The sequence below is a fragment of the Meleagris gallopavo genome, chromosome 2 (assembly GCF_000146605.3).
Source record: "Meleagris gallopavo isolate NT-WF06-2002-E0010 breed Aviagen turkey brand Nicholas breeding stock chromosome 2, Turkey_5.1, whole genome shotgun sequence".
Classification (NCBI taxonomy): Eukaryota; Metazoa; Chordata; class Aves; order Galliformes; family Phasianidae; genus Meleagris; species Meleagris gallopavo.
Window position 1 is genome coordinate 65,960,529 of NC_015012.2, and position 24,770 is coordinate 65,985,298.

General features: G+C 36.7%; 1 protein-coding gene across 1 annotated transcript in view; it reads left to right on the top strand.

The window, feature by feature from the left end:
• The first annotated feature begins 4,523 nt into the window (after positions 1-4,523).
• LOC100540680 (tyrosine-protein kinase FRK) overlaps positions 4,524-24,770 on the top strand; it is a 112,134-nt gene continuing 91,887 nt past the window's right edge. The window contains exon 1 of the mRNA XM_031552232.1: positions 4,524-4,565. Coding sequence (XP_031408092.1) covers positions 4,524-4,565 — 42 coding nt within the window. The remainder of the gene's footprint in view (positions 4,566-24,770) is intronic.

Here is a 24,770-nt window from a genome sequence, read left to right on the forward strand (position 1 = left end):
CATTTTGAACAGAAAAGGCTGAGCCTTGCTTTTTTTCTCAGACGAAGGAAAAAAACCATGAAACAGACTCTGAACTTCTGGGGAGCAGTAGCAGATAAGTGTTTCTTAGGTCTAGGAAAAGGCTATCTGAAAACACTTTTTGCAGTAAAAAAACAGACTCTTCAGAATATGAAGAGGATGTAGACTGGTAGCTCCTCAGAATGGAGAACTGAGAGTCATCACCATATGTAGCTGCCAGAGCTGACACCAAACCAGGCTGTGGGTTCCCAGGTGGTCCTGGCTGGGCAGGGTCAATGGCTAGGTGGGTCAGGGTTGGGGGAACTGGAGCCTGGCTCAACTGGAGAATGGCTGATGGTTTCAGGGACTGATGTGGGGTTCTAGGCAGGGCTGCAGAGCCCTGAAGGGTCGGGCAGGAATAGATAGCCCATTCAGGGTTTTCCATGTTGGGTTAATTTTTGTTATGACTCTGAATACAGTCATGTCTGGCATGATTGTATGTTTATTGCCAGGCTTTTTACTTGTGCCTGTGACAAAGATAAGTCAGTGTAAGTTTATTGGCAACTAAATACAACCACAGTGTTACCAGGATATTTTCTAATGAAGAGATAGTGACTGTCTAAATATGTCTGAAAATTCATTGAAATGTTCAGGAAGCAATGGAAGTTCTTTCCACAATAAGGATAAGTTTTGCAGTGTTTAATGAAGGGTCTTTGTTGTTGCAAATGACTTCAGTCAGAGCAGAGTTAGGTTAAAGTTACTTTTAGAACATTCATTCCTAAAATATCTGAAAAGTTTTCCAGTTCACATTTTTTCCCTTTATGGTGATACTATTTCAGTTCTGATGTCCAGAATTTTCCAAAATAAACTAACATTTCAATTCTTCAGTCTCCTGAAATTTTTAATGTAGAATTTTGGAAATTATTCTTACTGACTTTCTTTCTTTAAGTAGACTCAAGAAAGTTTTTTTCTTTTTCTTTTTTTTCCATTAAGTTTAGAGCCTCTGAAATGGATAGTTAAAACTTGAAAAATGAAATTGAAAGAACTGTTATATTATCAAGCTCTGAAATCCAGCTTGTAGAAAATACACTTGGGAGGATTTTAATTAACTAGGTTTTATTTGTTAATTTGGTTGTTTGTTTTATCTACTTCTTTGCCCCTCAATGTATATCTTGTTCTCATTTTTTAGTGCATCTCCAACAAGTCATTTCTCCAGGATGTCTGTTGCTGTCAGGGTGTTCTGGATCCAATGCCAATGTATAATCTATTCTGAAGAGACCTCACTGTGTGCAAAGAGATGTGGTATGTTCACAAGTGAAAGGTTTCAGATGTAAGGAAGGGTGTTGCAGAGCTGGGGAGATTGATGATCTGCCTCTGAAGACTAACTATAGTGCCAGGATGTTGTTTGGAAATGTCAAACTCTGAGCACTTGTGTCTACTGCAGAACCAGAGAATTCTGATTGCCATTTTTAATAGTGGTTTATCATTCTAGTTATACCTCTGGATTTTTAAGACACATAATAATATTTCTAAATGATCGTTCATACTGAGTAAGGCTAATCACCATGTAAATGGAAACAAGTAGTATGAGCAAGAGAAGAATATGAAGTTTGTTATTTCACTTTGTAAATAAGTAACTCTGAGAAAATTTTCATTTTAATATGTTGCTTGTTTTAATATAATGACTAAAAGATTAAGATCACATATATCCTGTGGATAATGTAATCAAGCAATTCTTTTAGCTTCTTTTCTAATCTGATCAGGAACTCACATGCTAAAAGTTTTATTTACTTACTTACTTATCCTTTTACTTTGATAAGCACTTTTATGTTTGTCATCCTACTCCTTGCCTACTGTCTTTATTCTTAATTCCTACAAAATATTTGGTAATGAAGGGGTGTGTGTGTTATTAAGTTTTTTGTTTGTTTGTTTTCATTCTTTTAACACAGAGAAAAGAGGTGTCAGAATATGAACTTCTCCTTTAGTCCGCATGTTTTCTCTGACCTTATGATTACATTCACTCCTAAAAATCAGCACTGATGCTCTGGTATTAGGAAATGGCCCCTGAATTTCAGAGGTGCCTGATATAACTATGCAAGATTCCATTTTAGATAAGCTTCTTATCCTGCTATTTCTATGATGGTCATTGCAGTGATGTTAAAGTGTTTAGAAAAAAAAACCACCCACATACTCCAGAGCTTTACAATTCTGAAACAGAATTTATTCTTTTTATTTACCTTAGTTTATATTCTTTGTCTTTTACTGCTGCAGGGTAGAATTACAATAACTTAGCAATACTGGGAGGAATGGGGGTTGAACTACTTCAGAAAATATTATCCAGGTTGATAAATAAACACAGTAAAAAGATTATCCAGGGCAGTGGCAGACTGATCTAGCAGAGAAGCTGAAGTTACAGAATCACAGAATGGCCAAGGTTGGAAGAGACCTCAAGGATCACGAATCTCCAACCCCCCTGCCACATGCAGGGCCACAGACCTCCCCATTTAATACTAAACCAGGCTGCCCAGGGTCCCATCCAAATTGGCCTTGAACACTTCCAGGGACGGGGCATCCAACAACCTCTCTGGCAGCCTGTTCCAGTACGTCACCACTCTCTGTAAAGAATTTCCCCCTGACATCCAATGTAAATCTCCCCTCCCTCAACTTAAAACCATTTCCCCTTGTCCTGCTGTTATCTACCCTTTCAAAGAGTTGATTCCCCTCCTGTTTGTAGATAGGCTTTCTTTAGGTACTGAAAGGCTTCAATGAAGTTAAGGATTTTTACTTTTCTTAATGGTCTTCATTATGGAATTAGAACATTTTACTGAGAAAGACTGGCATGCCCTAGCTCTACCAGTGTCAGGCTGCACTGTAAAGATGTTAGTGCCTCAATTATGAATTGCTTGCCACTCTGATGAATGTTTTTCACAGTTTCTGTGAGATAGATGTCACAGCCTAGTGAAGGCTTGCTTATCATTCATGTGGTCACTTCCATTACCTCTCCTCAGACAGTGTTGACCTGCTATTAGTGGCTCTAATTTAATTTCCCCTGCCTGTGTCACAGGTTATTTCTTCCATTACTTTAGAGATTTAATTTACAGGACAAACTTCATCACATGAAAGCAAGAATTTTTCATGGCATGAGAACAAGTTCTTTTGAAGATTAACACGATGCTGACTGTTTATCTTGGTCATCTTTAAAGCATGAATCTTAAACATCACTGAGTAACAATATATTCCTATATTCCTACGTTGTTGCACTTTCCAAGAAACATAAAATAATGTTTTCTTATTGTAACCACCTGCCAGCATCTAAAAATGGCTCCCTGCACAGGTCTATGGAGGATCAGATGCATTTCTGTTACAGCTAGATATAAGCCTGTATGGAACTAAGCCTGAGTTCACATTGATAAAGCGTCATAGAATCATTAAGTTTGGAAAAGACCTTTAAGATCATCGAGTCCAACTGTCCACCTACCATCAGTATTTCCCCACTAAATCATGTCCTTTAGTATCACATCTACATGTTTCTTGAACACTTCCAGAGATGCTAACTCAATCACCTCTCCAGGCAGCCCATTCCAGTGTCTGACCACTCTTTCTGAGAAGTTTTTCCTAATATCCAACCTGAACCTCTTCTGGCACAACTTGAGGCCGTTTCCTTTAGTTCTATTGCTAATTACATGGGAGATGAGACTAACCCGCACCTTGTCACAACCTCCTTTCAGGCAGTTCTAGAGAGCAATAATGTCTCCCTGAGCCTCCTCTTTTCCAAACTAAACAATCCCAGTTCCCTCAGCCACTCCTCATATTGCTTGTGCTCCAAATGCCTCACCAGCTTTGTTGCCATTCTCTGGACGTGCTCCAGGGCCTCAATGTCTTTCTTGTAGAGGGAAGCCCAAAACTGAACACAGTACTTGATGTGTAGTCTCACTAGGGCTGAATATAGGGGAATGATTACCTTTCTGCTTCAGCTGGCAACAGTATTTCTGATGCAAGCCAGAATGCCATTGGCCTTCTTGGCCAGCTGCGTACATTGCTGGCTCATGCTAACACCACTCTCTGGGCCCAGCTCTCCAGCCAATTTTTTACCCAGCAAAGAATGTACCTGTTTAAGCCATGGTAGACACAAGAGCAATTGTAATTGTCATACATTAGCTCTTGTATTCTTATTTTCCCACATTTTATTCAACCAAATATTGAAAAAGAGGATGAAGAAACTATAAAGATATAGATATGTATTTCAAGTCATTCATATAATGCATTTTTAGAATAAAAGCTGTTACTAAGTTTCCTAGAGATTTGTTTTCCTGTATGATTAGAATGTTCTCCAAAAAAATATTTGCCAGCCTTTTCAAAGGCTGGGAATTTCTGTCCTTTATAGCCTCTAAACTGGTGGTGCAACCAAGGCCCATAACATTGTTGAGTCACTGGAAGAGAATGTGTAGTGCTTTTCTGTTTCAAACCTAACTGGAAAGTCAAATAATGAAGGGGGAAAGCTGCCTTCTAAGTCCATCAAGGGCTACATGACTCTGGATAAACAGCAAGAACAGCAACAAAGGGAAAAGGTAAGAATTAATAGTTTGACTTCCAGGAGGAGGGACAGCATAGGTAGGTGTATGTGATGTTGTAACAAATTTTATGCCAGATCGTCTGGAAACTGGCCATGGTTTCATGTGAATCAATCAAATTTTCTTAGCCCAGTGGAATTGTATTTAATGAGTAAATTAATTGGTCTTGTACTTGAATGCCTTCACCTACTCCCTGCCATTTCATTCCTCATCAGTTTTCATAAAACAGAGAATCAAAAGCTGAAGTAAACAACTCAGGCTTTTTTCCATTGTGGTGGTATAATTCAGTAAGGCATTCATATACACTTATATATTCACTTACTCATGGATATACATAATGACTGTGTGCATGTATGTGTGAGTATGCCTCTGTTGTCTTGTTTTAAAGAAAAAGAAAACATTTATTTTCTCAGATTCTGACTGTCAATAAACTTATATACAGAGTTTATGTAATCTATGAAGTGTTCACTCGGAGTGTTATTCAGACTGTTTTGACTAGCAAGGAAGGCGATGTTGCTACTTCTATTAACATGAAACACTTAGGGAATCAGGTGTAAAGACTTGAGATTATTAATTTATAATATATTTTTACAACTGATTTGTCTGCATTATTAAGTTAAAATTACCACTTTTACTTAGAAATTTTATGATAGATTTTCAGAGTCTAGCTCTCTCCTATCATCTCCTTTTATTAGTGCAGCTTCTTGAAGCTTGGTCCTAATTCAGTCAACAGGGGTGCAAACTTTAATTAGGAGTAGCACAGAATGTATCTCAGATATTATGACATTTTTTTCTATGAATAAAAATTGATTAACTCAATAATATTGTCTTCTCTTTATATTTTCATACATTTGTCATATTTGATAGTTTCAGCAAGAAACATGCAGGAGTCAAATATTTTTAAAGAAAGGAAAGCTTTTATGCAAAGAAAGGTTTTTATGCAAATGAATTTGTTTACATAAAACTATGAAAGAAACAGTAAATATCTGTAAACAGACCTTTTGTGTCATATATCTATACACAAAAATGGAAGTTAAGGATTTAGGAACTATTTATATTTAGAATCAGTTTCTTCTGCTGCTCACTTTGAGGCACATGAATCACTGGAGATTAGGCAGAAAGGATAGGAATAAATTCTCCATGCTCTAGGACTTTTGACATGTATAACAGAGCATCTATGGAGTGAGAAATGAACGATTAGGTCCAGAAGGGCTTTCTGGTAACTGAGTGGTCTAAAGGAGACAATTCAAATTAGAGCGTCTGAGACCTACAGTACTTCTAACTATCTTTAAAATATTTTTCAATCTCTTCAAGCAGTATCTGTAGGTATTCAATTGGCAAAATCACTATTACCTCTACATTTACTTTAAAACAAGTGTTTAGTCAAACACTTTAATAAATAGTTCTATTTTGAATGTGATCTCCAAGTAAAACAAAATGAAATAGATGCTACTCTTTCTCTAGGTGAAACAAATTAGGGGGTAGGATATTTTTTGTTGATTTTTCTCTTCCTCTTAAAATAGAAGTCATGGCAAAAGTGATGAGAAACAGAATAAAAGCTCACACTTATATTTTGAATCGGAAGTACTGGCTACCTCTGAAATAAAAGGGAATATTAGTTTTGTTAGCTTGAATTTTTCCACCAAAACTTTGATAGAGCAAGTTCTCATCTAATAAGCACTATTTTTCAATATAATCACCACCATTATCTATGCATTTTCACTGATTATGACCAAGAGCCTGCATGCCTTATTCATAAAAATCTGCACCAGTGGAGATGATCCACTGTCACTGTCACCACTGCTGAAATGCACCATCCATTGCCTCACTGTGCTCAAATTCACTGCTCAGTCTCCATAAATATTTAGTAAGCATTAATGAATGTCAATGGGTGCAATTTTTTCCACATGGAGGGATTCAGTGACACATCTTTGCTTTATATACACTTCTATGTCAGATGTCATTTTGTCAGACTGCCCCTCTGCTGCCATCTGTCTCACCACAACAAAATGTAATGGAATATTTGTGGGATGGTTCGGCATCTACTGTCATGCCACCAACATCCACCTCTGATATCGTGGGCCAATATAATAAAATAGGAGGCATTACTTTTGGAGTGGCCTGCGTCTATGTAAGGTGAAAGACAACCTAGCAAAACTAACATTTCCTTTTTAGAGTGTGCAGCATTTGAGCATCAGGTAGGTATTTCAGAAGTAGCCAATGCGCCAGACTGAAATATGAATGTGAGCTTTTATTCCATTTTGTGCTGACAGGGCAATCCAGAGGAATGCTGACTGCCACAAGACTCTGAGCCTTAGGCATGACTGAAACTCACTTGACAAGATTCACTTACTAAACCCAATGTGCGTGATGAGACCCTCTCACAGGGGAGTGTGACAATAATGCAGAGTGGAGAAATAGAAAAGGCAGCTGAGTCACTATACTTGTAAGCTACTGATCCACTCTGAGTAAAGTAATTTAAAAAGATGTTGGATTTGGAAAAAAATAGTTGTGAGAGTATTTTTTTTTTTAGGGTAGCTTTTTGAACTAATCTTCTGGACTTAATAGTGTCTGTTAAACAGAAATTGAGTTTTGTAAACAAAAATACCAGGAAAGGAAGCAAAGAGGATTTTTTAATGGTGTGAGAAATATTTACAGAACTAACTGGGTTAGCTATTATTGCTGAACAACTCAGAGGAATTTATGACCACCTGGTTGTATCCTAAAATATAGCTTATGCATGCATTTTCTAATACTGCCACTAAATACCTCGAACAAGCTACAACTAAACCTGAGATATTAGGAATAAATACAAACTATTTTCAAAGACGTGTCTTAAAGTGCTTAGTTATATTAATTTCTAATATAGTTAATATAGTTATGTTATTTTCTAATATAAGATACATGGAAACCTTTAAGATTTATTTAGCCAAGGTTTAAATACAGAAATAAAAGGACCAAACCATACTTCATAAATTCCCAAAGAGAAAACACAGTACTAGAGTAACTAATAGGAGCATCTGGAGGGGAGTACTTGGATGAAATAACAGTGCAATCTGCTTCTGCAGCCAAAAACTGGGTATGAGCGGGCTCTGTAGGATTTATTGAGCATGCAAGAAAAGAGTGGCTTTCAGGAAAATTAAAATATACAAATAGGCTATATTTTACTTCTTTTATGTGGATATTACATTTTTTTGTGTAGATTCTTAAAGAGCTCCTTGCTCCAAAGCGGTTGATTTTGATCATCTTCTGTCACTTCACAGTGGCAAGGAGTGTGTTAGACTGTGAAGTGCAGCTCACAATCAGGGGAGCTGTCACCTGTGGATCTACTCCTTGTGTGTCTAATCTGTGTCATTCCCCTTTAAAAGAAATGCTAAAGATTAGTTTCATTTCACAGCATCAGACTGAGCTGACTGCCTTCTTGACTCTTAACTCTGACAGAAGGTGTCTGGAAGACAACTGCCAGCCAGCAGCATGGTAAGAGTTTGTGTGTTATATCTGACAAAAATTTTTTCTACCCTTACCAGCAAGAAGGAAGTGGTAATGCACTGTTAGTAAACCTGTGTATGTTCATCACTACCTCCATACAAGGAGTTAGGAATCTCCCTTCTGAACTTTCCACTGATACTAGATTCCAAAATGACATGTAGACAGAACTCAAACATTGATTGAGAACTGCCAGAGCATGATGAGTTGTGAAACTTTTATCTTGTTTGGACTGTTCTCTCAGGTTTAAAATCTACTTATGCAATAGAAAACCCATTGTTCCCATGGCAATCACTGGCCTTCTCTTTCGGGTGTTGATAAAGTGCCTCCATTTCATGGATTCTGCCAGCTGCATATTGACTTTTAAATACAAATATATTTCAATAAGAAGGAGATTTGGGGTTGTTACAGAATGTCCCTATCTCTATATCTTCCTCGGAGAATGTAAGAAAGTTAATGCACACTGAAATATTTAATTCCTCTACAGTCCAGAGTATCTGGAGATAATCTTACTTTGACACCAGAGACTGGAAAAAACAATCAGTACTGGCAGCTTTAACTAGAAAATGTGATTGCCAAATGTGATACAACACAACAAGTGGGCATTATAAGAGCGCAGGCTTCCTGGCTCCAGAGGTAACAACTGTCGCCAAAAGCGTCTGTTACATTTGGTTAGAAAATGTTAATGTTCCCTCTTATATTTGGACCTCACCATTGCTGTCTGTGCATTTCATCACTAAATTACTTTAATGTCTTCTCTAGGGGCTGCAAATTCAGATTATTTCAGAAGAAAAATAATCATCGCAACTGCTGTTTCCTGGTATTAGTTCATCTATCATTTAGGATATTCAGTGGTATTCTTATGTAACTTGTGCCTGTTGTCCTTCTGGAAAGTACTTTCTTCTCAAATCAGATATGCTAACTTTTTGAAGATGCTATGTTTGAGGATGAGCTGGATTGGAGTTTCTGTTCTTATTAACATTGATTTGTTAATCTGGATAGTGGTGAGGTTTATCAACCTATGCAGAATAAATTGTGAAAGTAAATAATGCATTTTATTATCAGAAAATTCTTGAAATACAAATAACATGTTATACTAATATTAAAATATGTAGATGGAAAAAAAATAAATGGAAACAATTTTTATATCTTAGAATCGTAGAATCATAGAATCATAGAATGGTTTGAGTTGGAAGGGAGCTCTAAGATCATCTAGTTCCAAACTCCCTGCTATTGGCAGGGACGCCTCCCTCTAGACCAAGTTGGTCAAGCCCCATCCAGCCTGGCCTTGAATGTTTCCAGAGAGGAGGCATCCACAGCTTCACTGGGCAACGTGTTCCAGTATCTCACCACTCTCACAGTATAGAGCTTCTTCCTAATATCTAGTCTTATCTTCCAGATAAAAGCCATTTCCCCTTGTCCTGTTGCTACATGCCCTTATAAAAAGTTCAGCCCAGCTTTTCTGTACTTCCTTCAGGTAATGAAAGGCTGATACCCACTTATTTTAGTGCTCAACTGGTTTTTAACACCCCCAAACAAGTGCTAAGACTCACCTGTGTGGTTAAATATAACGGTACACATATGCAACCTAGCTTCTAACACTAAATTTCAGAATATTTTTTAACTTTACATTCTGTAAACAGTCCCATGAACTTCCAAATAGTGACCAAAATGAAACTTCATTCTTCATGCTTCAATCTTTGTACCTTATGCTTTTTATTGAGTAATCTAGTCATGGATACTCAAATGGAATTTCAAATTAATGCACTGAACTATGAGAAGAGTCAGCTACTTCAGCTTGGCAACTTCAGTGCATGTGAACTTATTGTATTTGTAGTCTGTGCAAGAAGGAAGATTGACAAGAAATAAAAACAAGATTAATTATGAAAAGAAAGCTTTTGAGACTTTCTAGGAGCAAGGCTGTCTGTTATGCAATGCGCTTGCATGTTACACCAATTCAGTTATTTTTTCTCGTGTTACAGGGGAGAAAGATAATTTAGCACAGTACCCAGCTAAAGGAAGAATGTTATAAAAGGGACAATTACAGGTTGTGAATATGATATAATCAGATATTACTGCATAAAGAAGCTGTTATGGTTAAGGTTGCAAATAGTATTTAAGCAAAAGAAAATTTTGAAGTCATCATTTAAATTTTCTTGACAACACTATAGCTTTGTACCATGAGCACAAGGCTCAGTACTACAGGTTTAAACTGAGAAAGACTGTAGCAAGAGTGGAATCATAGGGGCCAGCCATGCAGTGGCCTCACTGCTGCTGGGTGAGTACACAAGCAAGTGAGCTGGGCATGTCTGCACTTTTGGGTCAGTCACCCAAGAGCCTGGATCACCAGACAAGCTCTCTATTACAAGGCAGGTCTGAGGTCAAGCTGTGAAGTTACTAGGTCAGAGTCCAGATCAAGAATATGAGGCTGGGCAGCGGGGTGCCTGCAATGCAGCCCAGAGGAGGTGAGAGCTGACATGCGGCCCCCAAAAGAACGGCATCATCATTGTCCCCATGGCTCTTTCCCAGCTGCCAGGACTTACAGACCTCGTGGCTGAAGATCTCCAGGGAAGGAAAACAGCAGCTTCTTGTCTTGCTCTTGGTACTCTCATATAGCAAAGCAGGTTTATTCTTTCTGGAAGATTTCTACACAGAACTTCATTTAATGTGTAAATTCATGCAATCACACAATGTTCTTTTGCTTTAATGATTATTACTTAGCTTTTACTGAGTTTGTAACTTTATTATTTTTTTAACATGTATTACTGTTTCCTGTAGAAGAAATTTATTTTAGATCAAGAACTGAAGTCAGTTTTTAAATACTTATAGGATTAGTTAATGTTTGGATTAAAAATTTGTGAAAATATTCTCAAATTATCTGTCTATGAAGAGCAGAAGCAAGCAAGAAACCTCACATTAATCTTTATTCAGCTCTGGTCTAGAGAGTCTTTCAAAGATGTTGTCACAGTAACTGGTTCCTGATTGACCCCTCACTTCAACCAAATACATTTCAACGATTTTTCATGAAAAAGAAAAAGAAAGTACTAGAAGTACTTTCTTGACAAAATTGCTTCATTATTTTTTCAGTTCTCTGTCAGCCAACAGATTCTGAGGAGGACCTGGGATCTGAACCTCAGATGAGCCTGTTCATGACAGAGCAGATGCCCAGTCAATTGGTCATTTTGTCCCAGCTTCTTCCTGGCCTGTGGCAGGAGGGATTTAGGTGACATGGGAAGATACAAGTGTGGGAAAATAGAGAGGTGAGGGGATAATTGTTGGTATTCCTATCTGGCCATGTATTGTGCCTGACCTGCACTGTTTGTCCTGTATCCACCCTAAAATCCTTTCTAACCTTTTGCTGGGTGGGAATCTCCATCAGAGTGTCTGTGTGTGTCCTTTGTTCACAGATAGCTAAAGTGGAATTCTTGTGCAGAAGAAGCAGATTTAAAAAAAAAAAATAAAAAAATGCTTGTTTTAGTGCTGACAGCAATAAATGACTATAATTTCACAGTAGAGGTGAGTAAATCCATAGGTAGGTTAGCCTTAACATGAACGAAAACAATCTAATTCTTTTCCATGGGAATTTAAAATTCCACAAGCATTTTTCTTCAGTTTAACTCCTGTTTAATCACAAATTCAATACTGCAGCTGGGCATTCAGTAATGTAGCTTGCCGACTGTGTAATGGTTTTCAATTCAAGTCACATAGACTTCATATCCAGAGTGATATTCTTCATTTCCATGTTAAAATAGTAATAAAAAAAAATCCTTGGCTTTATTTGTATATAGTAGTGGAATTGCAGCATATTTAAACTTGATTTTCAGAGAACTGCTATACCACTATATACAGCATTTGTCCTTCTGGTGACCCTTTCTTTCTGTGACTGCAGTTTTGACAGGTGCTTTTGCTTCAGGCCACTCAGAGACTTTATGCTATTAACTGTGGTGACATTTTTCTCTCTTGAATTGTTGCAGGGAAAAAAGCTGATGAGAAAGTTCAAGTTTCCCTTTGTTTCTCTGTCTGTCTTAAGGGCTTAAATGGTTAGTGCCATGGTGAGAAACAGAAAGTTAATATTCACCCGAATTTCTTAACAAGTGCATCTACCATGATATAGGTATTTCAATGAGTTACGGAAAATTTGACAATAGCTGTCAAGATACATGGAAATTACTAGCATCAGTGATCACCAACAATGGAGTGGAATCAATGTTAGAAATAAGATCCTGACCTAGCCCAAAGAAGTCACTTATATTCTTTTATAGTTTTCAAGGGACTCTAAGCCAGATTCTTAGGCTATGATTAAAGAAGCCTAATGGAGTTGGTTAGGAATGGTCTGACTGCAATCTTAGGATATTTTGAAAAAGAAACATTAAAAATAATGTACCATTTATTTAATCAGGTATGACACTCCAGTGGCTTAGAAAATATTTCATGGAAGATCTTTACTTTACAGGGAATTTTAACTTCTACCTTTATTTTCTTTTCTGGATTAGTGCTTCTTCTATATATATATATATTTTTTTTTTCTTCAAGCAATCTATTATTATGCTGAACAGGTTGGCAGCATTGGAGCTGCTGTAAATCAAAATGTTTGTTTCAGTTACATCAGTTGTAACACTCAGTTACATCAAATATGCCATAAAAATTTTTATGGGTAGTGGAAGGTAAGAAAGCAATTGCCCATTGAAAGTTTGGTGCAGTCTAAAGTTCAGAATCAAAAATTTAATATTTTTGTGCTGTTGGATTGAGAGAGATTTCATATAAATAAATTAGTTCACTGATGAGTTAAAATAATCAAATGTTCTTATTCAAGTTACAAAAGAATTTATATCAGCATATATGAAATTTATTAATATTCCCTAGTGTGATGATAAGCAGTATATTTCTTTGGATTACTGTCACAAAAGCATTATTTACTTCTCTACTTAGCACTGTTTTTAACTTCTTTTTCTTCCATTTGTATGCATACCTGTGAACATATAAATGTGTATACATATATATTTATATATAAATAAATATTCTCTTTTATATATATTATAAGGTATCTTAGGACAAGTGCTGGTGCTGAATGGTTTTGAACTTTTATGTCACAATGATTCCAGCACTGAAAATAAGTTGCTTGAAACTTCTTTACATAAAACAGTTTACATTTAGAGAAAGTGTCTAGTCTAGTGTTTATTTCATTAATCTGGTATCAAGGAGACCTTATTCTTTGTTTCACCACAGGCATCCTATCTGACCTTTGGCAAGTTACTCTGGATCTATATTTCCATTTTTCAAGCTGCCAAATGACTATATGCATTGAGAGAGAAGGGGGGGGGAGAGGAGGAGGGGGCAAGGAAGAGAGTAGGAGCAAAGAGGATAAACTTTGAGGATAAACATTTAGACATGACAATAATGAGATTATGGAAGTAACCCTCTTCCCTCTTCCCTCTTCCCTCTTCCTCCCACCCTTGGCTCCCCTCCTCCCCACAAAAAAAAATCTATCTGGACTGATGGGCTGATATTTATGCAGACTGATGCTCCAACGCTGTCTCCCTTAAACTAACCAGTGATGATACTGCAATCCATGAATAAAATGCCATCAGTCCATTCATGCAGAACCACTAACAGTGTTATTAGCTAGGAAATTATGAAAAGGCAAGTATTCCTTCTTAGTCTATTTCAGATACTATAACTTCATGACTTCAGGTTTAACTTCATGAATTATTTTGTCTTTATCCTTCTAATGTCAATGACACATTCAGTTGTCTTCCTCCCTACCTACAGGGGTAACCTATAATATTAGGAATTACTCAACATTTCTGCATTAAACCAGCTTGTCTGGATATCTTTAACCACCATCCTCCTAGAAATTGCAGGGTCACTAGTAGGAGGTTTGTCATCATATTAAAGCTATTTTCTACACCTTTTATGAAGACAATACTGAGAAAAACAGTCTGTCATAAACTACTAGAAGAGGCAGCATAGAATGCTATTTTAAATTAGTCTTCCTGTGACAATAAAAGTAATTTCTTCAAGCTCATATAATGGTACTTAGGTTGCTCTGAAAGTAATGCCTCCTATTTATTTCCATGGAAACAACAACAGATACAGAGCACAATAACACAATTTGGTAAATTCTTATGTAAATACCACTGTTCTTCAACATAGTCACACCACTAGCTACAGCTATGTACATATACATTAAATATGAGACTTTATTTAGTGAGACGCTAATAACCTCTTCTATGCAACAGGGCTGTGCTGTTCACGTGTAAGGAGTAGTATATTATTCTTATGGAAGTGCTTAATTAAATGAAGACAAGTCATAGATGAAATCTAAGATGACAGCTGTGTTTGAAAATTTCTTTTTGTTGCTTTCTTTGCCTAGCTTGTCTCTGCAAATATTATCTGTGCTTAATGGGCATCTTTTCCTTTACATCCTTATAATTCACATCAAATAAAAGTTTCTTTAATTAGAGCATGTGGAGAAGTAAATATATTTCTACTGAAGAGATTGTTTCTATGCTATGCTATGCTATGCTATGCTATGCTATGCTATGCTATTCTAATGCTTAGATATATATATATATTAAGTAAACCTCTTATAAGTCAGTTACATTGTAGGAAAATTCTACATCAGAAGTGCAATGACAGAAACGGCATTTACAGCAAGAAGGAGAAAAAGAATGTTGGAACTTAAGTAAACCTCAAATTAAAGATCAGTAACTTACTTAAGAAGGACACAGTTTAACTTACCTGTGTTACCCTTGCATTTTTCACTGGAATGAGGCTTTACCTCAATTCAGTCATAAAATTGATAGGTTACTAGCATGAAAACCAAACTAGCAATTTCTTCTAACATAGCAAAAAGTAAGAATGATTAACTTACTAGGCTCTTGGATATTAAAGAGATTAATAGGCTTTTTAATGGTGGTATGAATTAATTTGCATGAATGATACATGTAATCTGAAGGAGAATGAAACGCTTTTAATGCCAGTGTAAGTGATCTTAAATGATCATACAGTAAACAAAAGGGAAAATCCTTTGATGCAAATGTCACCTTTACTGAAATTTCCAAGTTCATACAAGCTGTAATTAAGGTGCTGACCAAGGGAGCTCTACTAATGATTTTATAAAAGGTCTCACGATTCTTTGAGTGATCACAGGAAGATTAAGCAAGATTGTTTTAAAACAAATAGCCATTCTTCTGTTTTTGTACTTAATTGTGGTGCCACTGTGATCGCTAATTATAAAGAATGCATTGCATCATATTTGTAGTCTTGAAAATGTAGTTTCAACATCATGGTATTTAGCTTTTTCCAGATTATCTAAGTATCTCCTTTCATTTGTGCTCAAAACTCGTGATGTGTTCTTGTAACAGCAACATACATACTTCATCAATTCATTCAGATAGGACATTTACCCCTTTGGAGTTTCAAGGATCTGTTTTTATTTCCAGTTTTCTAGTAAGATGTTACGATGATATTGTGGTCCTCAGGAGCTATTACTCTTCCTCATCTTCACTTATGAAAAGAACAGTGATGTCTTGAAGAATACATCATTCGGAAACAGAGGTCTCTCCCACTGCTTCCCCTCACAGAATCACAGAATCACAGAATTGTAGGGGTTGGAAGGGACCTCTAGAGATCATCGAGACCAACCCCCCTGCCAAAGCAGGTTCCCTACACCAGGTCGCACAGGTAGGCGTCCAGGCGAGAAGACATTCTCATTCTCATGTTTTTAAGACATTCATACTCACTGGGAGGCAGTGAGACTGAGTCTCTGTACTAACATACTTATGCTATTTCACACATGCTCTATGCATGAGTAAGAGCAGTACAAAGACTGGAACTAAAGCACTCATTCATTCAACTTCATAATTCAATGTTATTTACATGTTGATTCCATTATAGGAAAACAGAAAGAATTCTTAAGGTTTCTTGAAAGTCATAGGGGTCAAAAGAGAGGAAAAGATACCCCAAATGACTTATTTCTTTTCTCCATCTTTATAACCATTAAGCTTGTTTCATCAGCACAGATATACCAGAACCAAGTTATAAAGTGGCTTTACTTTTCTGTTTTCTTGATCATAGGCTACTGGGATGGTAGACTAATTCTATATAGAATTAGAGCAATGCTGGCAGCCATGAAGTGTCTTTGTAATATTAGCAGGCCTCTTGTATACTTTGACATTTTGACAATGTATTTTATTTGTTGCACAAGTGGCACTTAGAATCATAGAATCATAGAATGGTTTGAGTTGGAAGGGAGCCCTAAGATCATCTAGTTCCAACCCCCCTGCTATAGGCATCGATCCCTCCCTCTAGACCAAGTTGCTCAAGCCCCATCCAGCCTGGCCTTGAATGTTTCCAGGGAGGGGGCATCCACAACCTCCCTGAGCAACTTGTTCCAGTGTCTCACCACCCTCACAGCGAAGAGTTTCTTCCTAATATCTAGTCTAAATCTACTATCTTTCAGGTGAAAGCTATTTCTCCTTGTCTTGTTGCTGCATGCTCTTATAAAACACTACTCCCCAACTTTTCTGTAGGCTCTGTTTGGCTACTGGAAGTCACTATTAGGCCCCCTTGGAGCCTTCTCTCCTCCAGGCTGAAGAGCCCCAGCTCTCTCAGCCTGTCCTCATAGGGGAGGTGCTCCAGTCCTCTGATCATCTTTGTGTCCCTCCTCTGGACCTGCTCCAACAGCTCCATGTCCTTCTTGTGTTTGGGGCTCCAGAACTGGATGCAGTACTCCAGGTGCAGTCTCACAAGAGACAGAGTAGATAGAATAACATCCCTTGACCTGCTGGTCACACATCTTTTGATGCAACCCAGGATACAGTTGGCCTTTGGGGATGCGAGCACACATTTCAGGCTCATGTTGAATCTTTCATCAACTGACACTCCCAAATCCTTCTTCTTAGGGCTGTTCTCAAGCCATTATCCTCCCAGTCTATATCTGTGCTTGGGGTTGCCCTGACCCAGATTCAGGGCCTTGTTGAACTTGATGAAGTTGGCATGGGCCAACCTCTTACCCTGTCCAGATCCTTCTGGATAGTATAACTTCCCTCTAGCATGTCAACTGCACCACTCAGCTTGGTGTCATCTGCAAACTTGCTGAGGGTGCACTTGATCCCATTGTCCATGTCACCTATAAAGATGCTAATGAACACCAGTGCCAACACCAGTCGCCGAGGAATGCCACTTGTCATTGGTCTCCACTTGGACACTGAGCATCTGATTGCAACTTTGTGAGTGCAACCATCCAGTGAGTGGTCCATCCATCAAATCCATTTTCCTCCAATTTGGCAACCTGGATGTCCAGTGGGATAATGTCAAATGCTTTGCATAAGTCCAGATAGATGACATCAGTTGCCTTTCTTTTATTCACTGATGCTCTAACTCCATCATAAAAGGCAACCAAGTTTGTCAGACGTGACTTGCCCTTGGTGAAGCCATGTTGGTTACAACCAATCACCTCATTTTTACTTTCTGTGTGCCTTAGTAGGGCCTTCTGGAGGATCTGCTCCATGATCTTGCCAGGCAGAGGGGTGAGACTGACTGGCCTGTAGTTCCCTTGATCTTTTTTCCCTTCTTGATAGTGGGGGTTTCTTCTTTTCCAATCAGTGGGAACTTCACCAAAATGCCAAGACCTTTCAAATGTGATGGATAGCGGCTTGGCCACTTCATCTTCCAGTTCCCTCAGAACCCATGGATTGATCTCATCCTGACCCATGGAGGTGTCCACCTTCAGGTTCTTTAGATGATCTTGAACATGATCTTCACTTACAGCAGGCAACACTTGAAGCCCTCCAGGTAGAAACTGAAAATAGTATCACAATAGGACTAAGTCTACCTGTAGATCTGCTTAAACTGTTGAACATCTTCAAGCTTGTCTAAGTTTTACTGAGGCAGGTGGAGTGTTAAATAGTTCTTAAAGCCTGCTGTAAGTAATTAAAAAAAAAAAAAAAAAAGATTGTAAGAAGAACTAGCTTACACACTAGTCTTATAGAAGGACTTAAAAGTTAGAGCACTTCAATATGAGTCTGGAGTTAGCTAGTAATTTCCCAGAGAGAAGGTGGGAAGGATGTGGCGTGTGCATTCAGTAAGGGTCAGTGCAATCAGCACTTTGAATGGAGGAGAGACATTACCTGGCCTAACAGAAAAGGTGTCAGGGAGGAGCATTTAATCTTTTAGAAGCAGGAGTCATCTCACTCATGAATGCTGTTTAGGAAGTAGGCAACTAGTCATTTTTTGGTGTGTACAGAGTGTACAGAGGAAGAAAAGCTCCAGAAACAGGTTCATCCCAGATCAAATATAATGTATAGTACAGGTGATTCTTCAACATCATGGACATAGCAGCTAGTCACAGAATTCCCCTATGACTCTCCATCTTGACATAGATGTGCAGAGTGAGCTACTTTACTTATTTGATTATTCTTGTACATTTCAGTGGAATAAACCTATTGGAAGTTCTGAACTAAACTTCATTGTTGTTAACTGAATCAGTCTGACTATACATTCTCAGATAGAAGATTATTCAGGAGAAATAACAATTCATAATTAAAGCAAAATTGTTTTTGTGTGAATATGTCAGAGATTAATTTGAAATACAACTGACTTAGAATGAGTAAATAGGTAAGAAGTTAACTCATTAACTCAGTATTGCTATTCAGACAGGTGTGAAGTGTGTTAATGCAATCTTATTTTCTCCTGAATTTTATGACAGGATCAGCTTTCCAGCACACATCTCAGCTAAAGACATAAAATCTGACCATATATCTTGAGAACTACAGGATAAAATTGCAAGTTTTGCAATTGCAAGGCACTGCAAAGTTTTACAACCACAAATATGTTTTGAAATAAAAGGTTTAGATACAGTGAATATTTTATGCCTAAGCAAAGAGCTGGCACAGGTTGTCATGAAGAAAACACATCAGTTTTTCATATTTTAGTGGTTTGAACTATTCAATGAGTAGTTTTCCCTATTCAATGAATAGGGAAAACAGTTTTCTGTTTCCTTACTGCCAGCCTTTCTATCAAAGATGATTTTATAAGTTCTTATTTGGCAGAGTAAACAATTTTCTGCTTACTGCTAGGTACATGAAGAGCGTTACTTGGTTTCTCTCACTTTCTAAAACAAGACCTTGATCATCTTTTTTGTGTTATGGCTGGTTTATACTAACTCACCCAAATAGATTATTTGATTTTTGCTTTTAAAATGTCAACTATCATGAAAAAATGTAAAGTTCTTTTTATTCTTATTGTTGTAGAAATATTAAGCACATTTAAATAAAATATTTTAAGTTCTACTGGAAAATAAAATGCAAAAAAGAAAAAATCTTTTAATTTTGGACATACTTGAACAATACTTAACAGAAAACGCAACTCAGTGACTTGTGTTGCTCTTCCTCCTTTTTTCTGGCCAAATTTAAGAGATAGACAGTTGTCATATTCACTTCTTTCTGAAGAGAGAAGTAAAGACCAGAGAAATTTAAGAAACAGAGAAAGAGAACCTTTAATGTCTCTCCTCAGCAATTTCTCCAGAAATACTGATAGCAGCATTTGAAAAAAAACTTTTTGAGATTTAAAATGCTGCACTTATTTTACATTACATTTTCTGCAGAATTACTTCTATATTCAGTGTTGGTAATATTGGTAATATTTATTTGTTACAAAATTGTACCATTTTTGAAGATACTGTGTAAGCACATTTTAGCTTAGTTGGCAGTACCTACCTGCCTGTGATCCAGTAGTTCATTTTCCACAGAAGTTCTTGAAAGCTATGTTTTATCATTGAAATTGTTGTGAAAAACAAAAGAACTGGATTAAATGCCTTTTCTGACACGTGTTGTTGGTTGTTTTTTTTTAGTATTTTATGAATTCTCATAAAATACTCAGATGCTTTTTTTCCAGTAGATAGATTACAGTATTAAATTTGGGAGTTTCATAAAATGTATGAATTTATGAATCTGAAAATTAAACCAATGAATTTAAGCAGATTAAAAATAGATTTTAATTATAGGGAGATTATTATAGATGAATAATTATAATTTTCTGCACTGCCTCCTTACTTTTCGTTAACTTCAGACATCTCTGATGAGACATCCTAGACATATGTCTGAAAATTCCCTAATTTACTTAGTGTCCTTCCCTTAGGATACTTCTCTAGGTCATAAGACCATGAAAATAGGTTTTTTTTTTGCCAGTTTGTGCCCATCTCTTATTTTATTAGTCTGTGTTCTGGCAGCAGATATATTAATGGAATTCAAATGTAGTCGGCACATAGACTGAGCTAACACACTCATAAAAGGCACACTTACACTGTTCCTGTGTTAGATAAAGGTCAGGCAAACTGGATAGCTTTTATGGAGCTCATTATTTAATCTTAATATTAAAAAGAACCTAACACTGAAGACCCTAATCAGGATTTGTAATTAAGTGAAAACATCATTCATAACCTGATTATAATTGCAGGGTTTTATAGCCCTTTTCCAGAAATCAGCCTCTTGCATAGTCAATGTTACGCAAGGGGTTTTGTATAAAGTATCTATTAGATTGTTTGCAAATCAGTTATTAAATGCACTATAAGATTTTTTATCTATAATGATATTTATAAAAAATTTAAATTCTTCTCAGACCATGTTTTAAAGTAATTGTAAAAGAATAAAAGTTAGAATAATAACTGAATGGTTCATACTCAGACTTCATCCTGGCATTTGTGATTTTAACTAAAAATTACAAACTATGTAGCAATCTTCACCACACTTATATACCTAAAAATTCCTTTAATAAGCCTCCATTATATTTCAGATTAACTTTATATGAAGGGATTTGGAATATTGTATTAGAACAAGAGTAAGTCAGTCTTTAGAGTAGAATGGCCCTGAATCTAATTAATCCAAATACTCTCTTTAGCAAAACGGATCATAATAACTCCCTTGGTGCCATTAATATCAAACTCTTCCAAGATCATGATATCTCAGAGATATTTTGTTCATGGATTATATGTCCATTAGACTAAAACATTTCTACTGATGCATTGTGGTCATGCATTTGTCATGAAACCACCAAGCAGAATATGGTGCAGAGCTAATACTGAATGAGACTGATTACAAAAAGAAAAAAAGTTTCCTTACAAATCAATACAAGTTATTAAGTGATATGATGAAAGTTTTAATGATTCCAGAATGCTCATTAAAAACAAGAACTTTGCATGAACTACTTCACTGTCAGTAGCATTTTCAGCTTAATTTGCTAACTTCACATTGCAGCGCACTCAGCAGTATATGATGTTTACACTAAGTGTAAGGCTAGCTCTTGTATTTCACTGAAGGACTATAATAATACCCAGGTGACAGAAAAATAGCTTTTAAGATTGTTCTTTCTTGATAGCTTGCAATTTATCCAATGTGATTTAAAAACAAAGTCGGCAGAATTTTCAGTTTATTGAAAGCCAGACTTTGACTGAGATAGTCTTCACATGGAGGGGAGGAGAAGAGGAAAATAGTTCTTCCCCATAACTCTGCTCTGGAAGCAGGGTGATTGGTTCCTGTAAAAATGTGAGTGAATAGTAGATGGGATTGAAAAACAGTGTACATCTCTTTTCAAAGAAGATGAGTTAATGCATTGAAAGTGAATATAAACTATTACTAGTGAACTATACTGGAAATTATCACCTTCAAGAGGAAAAGGAGAACCAGAAGTTCCTAAAGAGAGGCATCTTGGGATGCTGCTGCACTGATTCAATCAGGCAAGTATTTCCCCTTCTTCAGACTTTTTTGTTTCTGTTTTCTATCTCTCTCTTTTTTTCTTTTTTTTTTAGCTTCTCTTTTTGTTTTTGTATTTCTGGAGGCAGACCAGATGAAGTCACATTTCTTGAAAATAATGCCACTAATTCTTATTTTTTGTTCTATATCAATCAGATGTTCTTTTCCTAGAACATGTACATACATTCAAATTCATATATGCACAAAGCATGTAGACTCTCCAAGAGAAATACATACTGTCTGGAAGTCTAAAATACACTAATTTCTACACCTCAGTAGCACTGTAAAAAGCAATTTTAAGGAGACTTCTTGAGATCATATTTGTCTAACTGTGTTGCTCAATATGGGTCACATAGCCAAGGCTGCCCATAACTGTGTCCAGTTGGGTTTTCAATACCTCTGTGGTTGGAGTGTCCACAGCCTCTCTGGGCAATAATTGCTGCGTCTTACCACTCACAGTAAAGCAATGTTCTCCAATGTTCGAACTGAGTTCCCTGTTATTTATTTTGTGCTCACTGCCTCTTGTTAGGTCAGTGAACATTACTGAGAAGACTCTGGCTCTCTGTTCTTCATTTCCTCCCATGAAGTATTTATACAAATTGCTAAGATCCCCTCCGAACCTTCAACTCTCCAGACTGAATAGTCCAGGCTCTCCCATTACTTCTTATTAGAAATGCTCTGATCTCTTTCTGAGGAACAGGAAAAAAAAAGGGGGGCTGGTGTTCTTGGACTCAGTTTAATATGTCCACATATCTTTTGTACTGAGGAGAGGAGGACTGGATCCAGAACTTTCCCTCAGCTTTTTGGAAGCAACTGGATTCAGAGAGTGTCTTCTTTCTTTCTTTCTTTCTTTCTTTCTTTCTTTCTTTCTTTCTTTCTTTCTTTCTTTCTTTCTTTCTTTCTTTCCTTCTTCCTAAAAAAGGCTTTCTATTTGAATGTGTGTTTATGTATTACATTTATCAGGTGCTATATACCTCAGTGCCAATTGACAGTACATGCTCAGACTTGTTAGTGGATGAAAGAGGGGATATGGAGCTGTGGCAGCCTTACCTCTGTCCACCTACTGAATTTTGTAACAAAAAGAAAGATTATAGTTCTTCTCAGTTTTAACAACCTAACAAATCTAGAGTAAATTGACATTTTAAAAGTTTTTGTGATTTTTAGACTTAGCAAAGGTAACACCAAGATAATGGATAGGTGGTGCTCGTTGACATAAAACTTGGTTCCTCTCTGACACTATAAAATATCCTCATGAGTGTTTAGAAGGATGTTTAAAATATAATCCTACAGTCACTTTGAAAGATTACATAGAAAAATTGCAAACATTCAGACAAGATTTACAGTTTTGAATATCCACATTAACTTTGAAGCCTGTAATGACCAATGTTGTAATGACCTTAGAATCAAATCTGCAAGCCTCAAGATTTTTCTCAATAGTTATTTAATTAGAGAAGGAAGAAATTATTTTTAAAGAAATGAGATAATATACAATGTACATAATATTTTCTTAGACTTAATAGAACTATCTGCTTGGAATTTCAATGGCAGTTTTAGATATTTTTTACTTTTGGTACCAGCAAAGAGAAACGTGGTTTGTATTTCCTCTGTCTTTAGTGGCAACAGCTGGAAGAATGTACTTGTTTCAGAAAAAGAAAACAAACACAGCAGATCAGCAAAAGAATACAGAGATGAAAGATGACGGCCAAGCCAGATTTTTTTTGAAGTGCTTACAAAGTTAGTATTGAAATGTAATAAGTGACAGATGAATATAACTAAGTTGGAAAAAAACCCTAGAATCTACATCCTTCTACTGCTACATGTCATAAAATATTAATAGAAACATCTGAGAAGAGAAAGAAATGAAGACTGTTGTTTTAAATTGAAGCAGATAGTGAAAATTAAGCCTTTATTAAATTCCCTTAACATTAAAATGCAATTCCTCTAACCTTGAAATGTGGCACTTGGGAAGAATCTTAAAAGCTTGTAGCATCACCTAAAGATTTTATTAAAAGAGAGGGTGGCCAATGCAAATTTAATGGATTTAATAGAGCTGAGTTGTCTTCAGAGTTTCTGACAAGTTCGAATCCGAAATACTAGCACTTACTTATGAAACTCTACTACACACAAATAGTGATTGCCGCCACTTGCAAACATTTTAAATTTATAGCTGCTGAAGTACTGAAGCAAAATGGCAACTGTACACTTCTGTAGATAAGATGGTTACATCTGATGATTCTGTGATTTGCAGGGCACCTGGGCAAAGAAGCCACAAAATGACGCTCACTAGTTATCAGCTACATATTTACGTTGTGATGTGGAATATTTGAACAAATAAATCATGACCTCTGCTAAAGAATAAAGGAGTAATAATGTGCATGAGCTATGAAATGAAGGGTTTTCTTACTTTACCGGGCAGAGAAAAGGAGAATGGTCTACTAACATTATGAACATGGAGGGAAACTTAATGATCTTTGGCAGACCACTATGTAGTGGTCTATGCCTTGCATGCCTTGAAATGGAAACAGTTCTTCCTGGCCTCACAAGACTATAGAAAGGAAAAACTTCTTCGCATTTAGCAAGGCTCCAACAACTTTAAAAACTCTTTAAATCCTGCACACGGATTCCCCAGTACTGCAGTGTTTGTTTTTTGTTTCTGTGTGTTTAATGTTCCTAGAATAGAAGCAAGTTCCTTGGCTCTATTGAATACCAGCTAGTTTTAAACACAGTATCATTATTCAAAAATGTAAATTAAAACAAAAAATGGTGATTATTTTATTATGTTTATAACAATTAGAGCCCTCTCCAACCTAAGGAGAAGTCCTGGGGCAGGTGCTTCTGCCAGGCTCCGCTTTTCCAGAACTCATAAACCACCCTAGAGATGAGGGTACTGTAGTGCTAAATGAAAGGCAAGATCATCTACTTTATTAAGGTTATCTCATCAAGGACAACACATGAAATGTAGAAG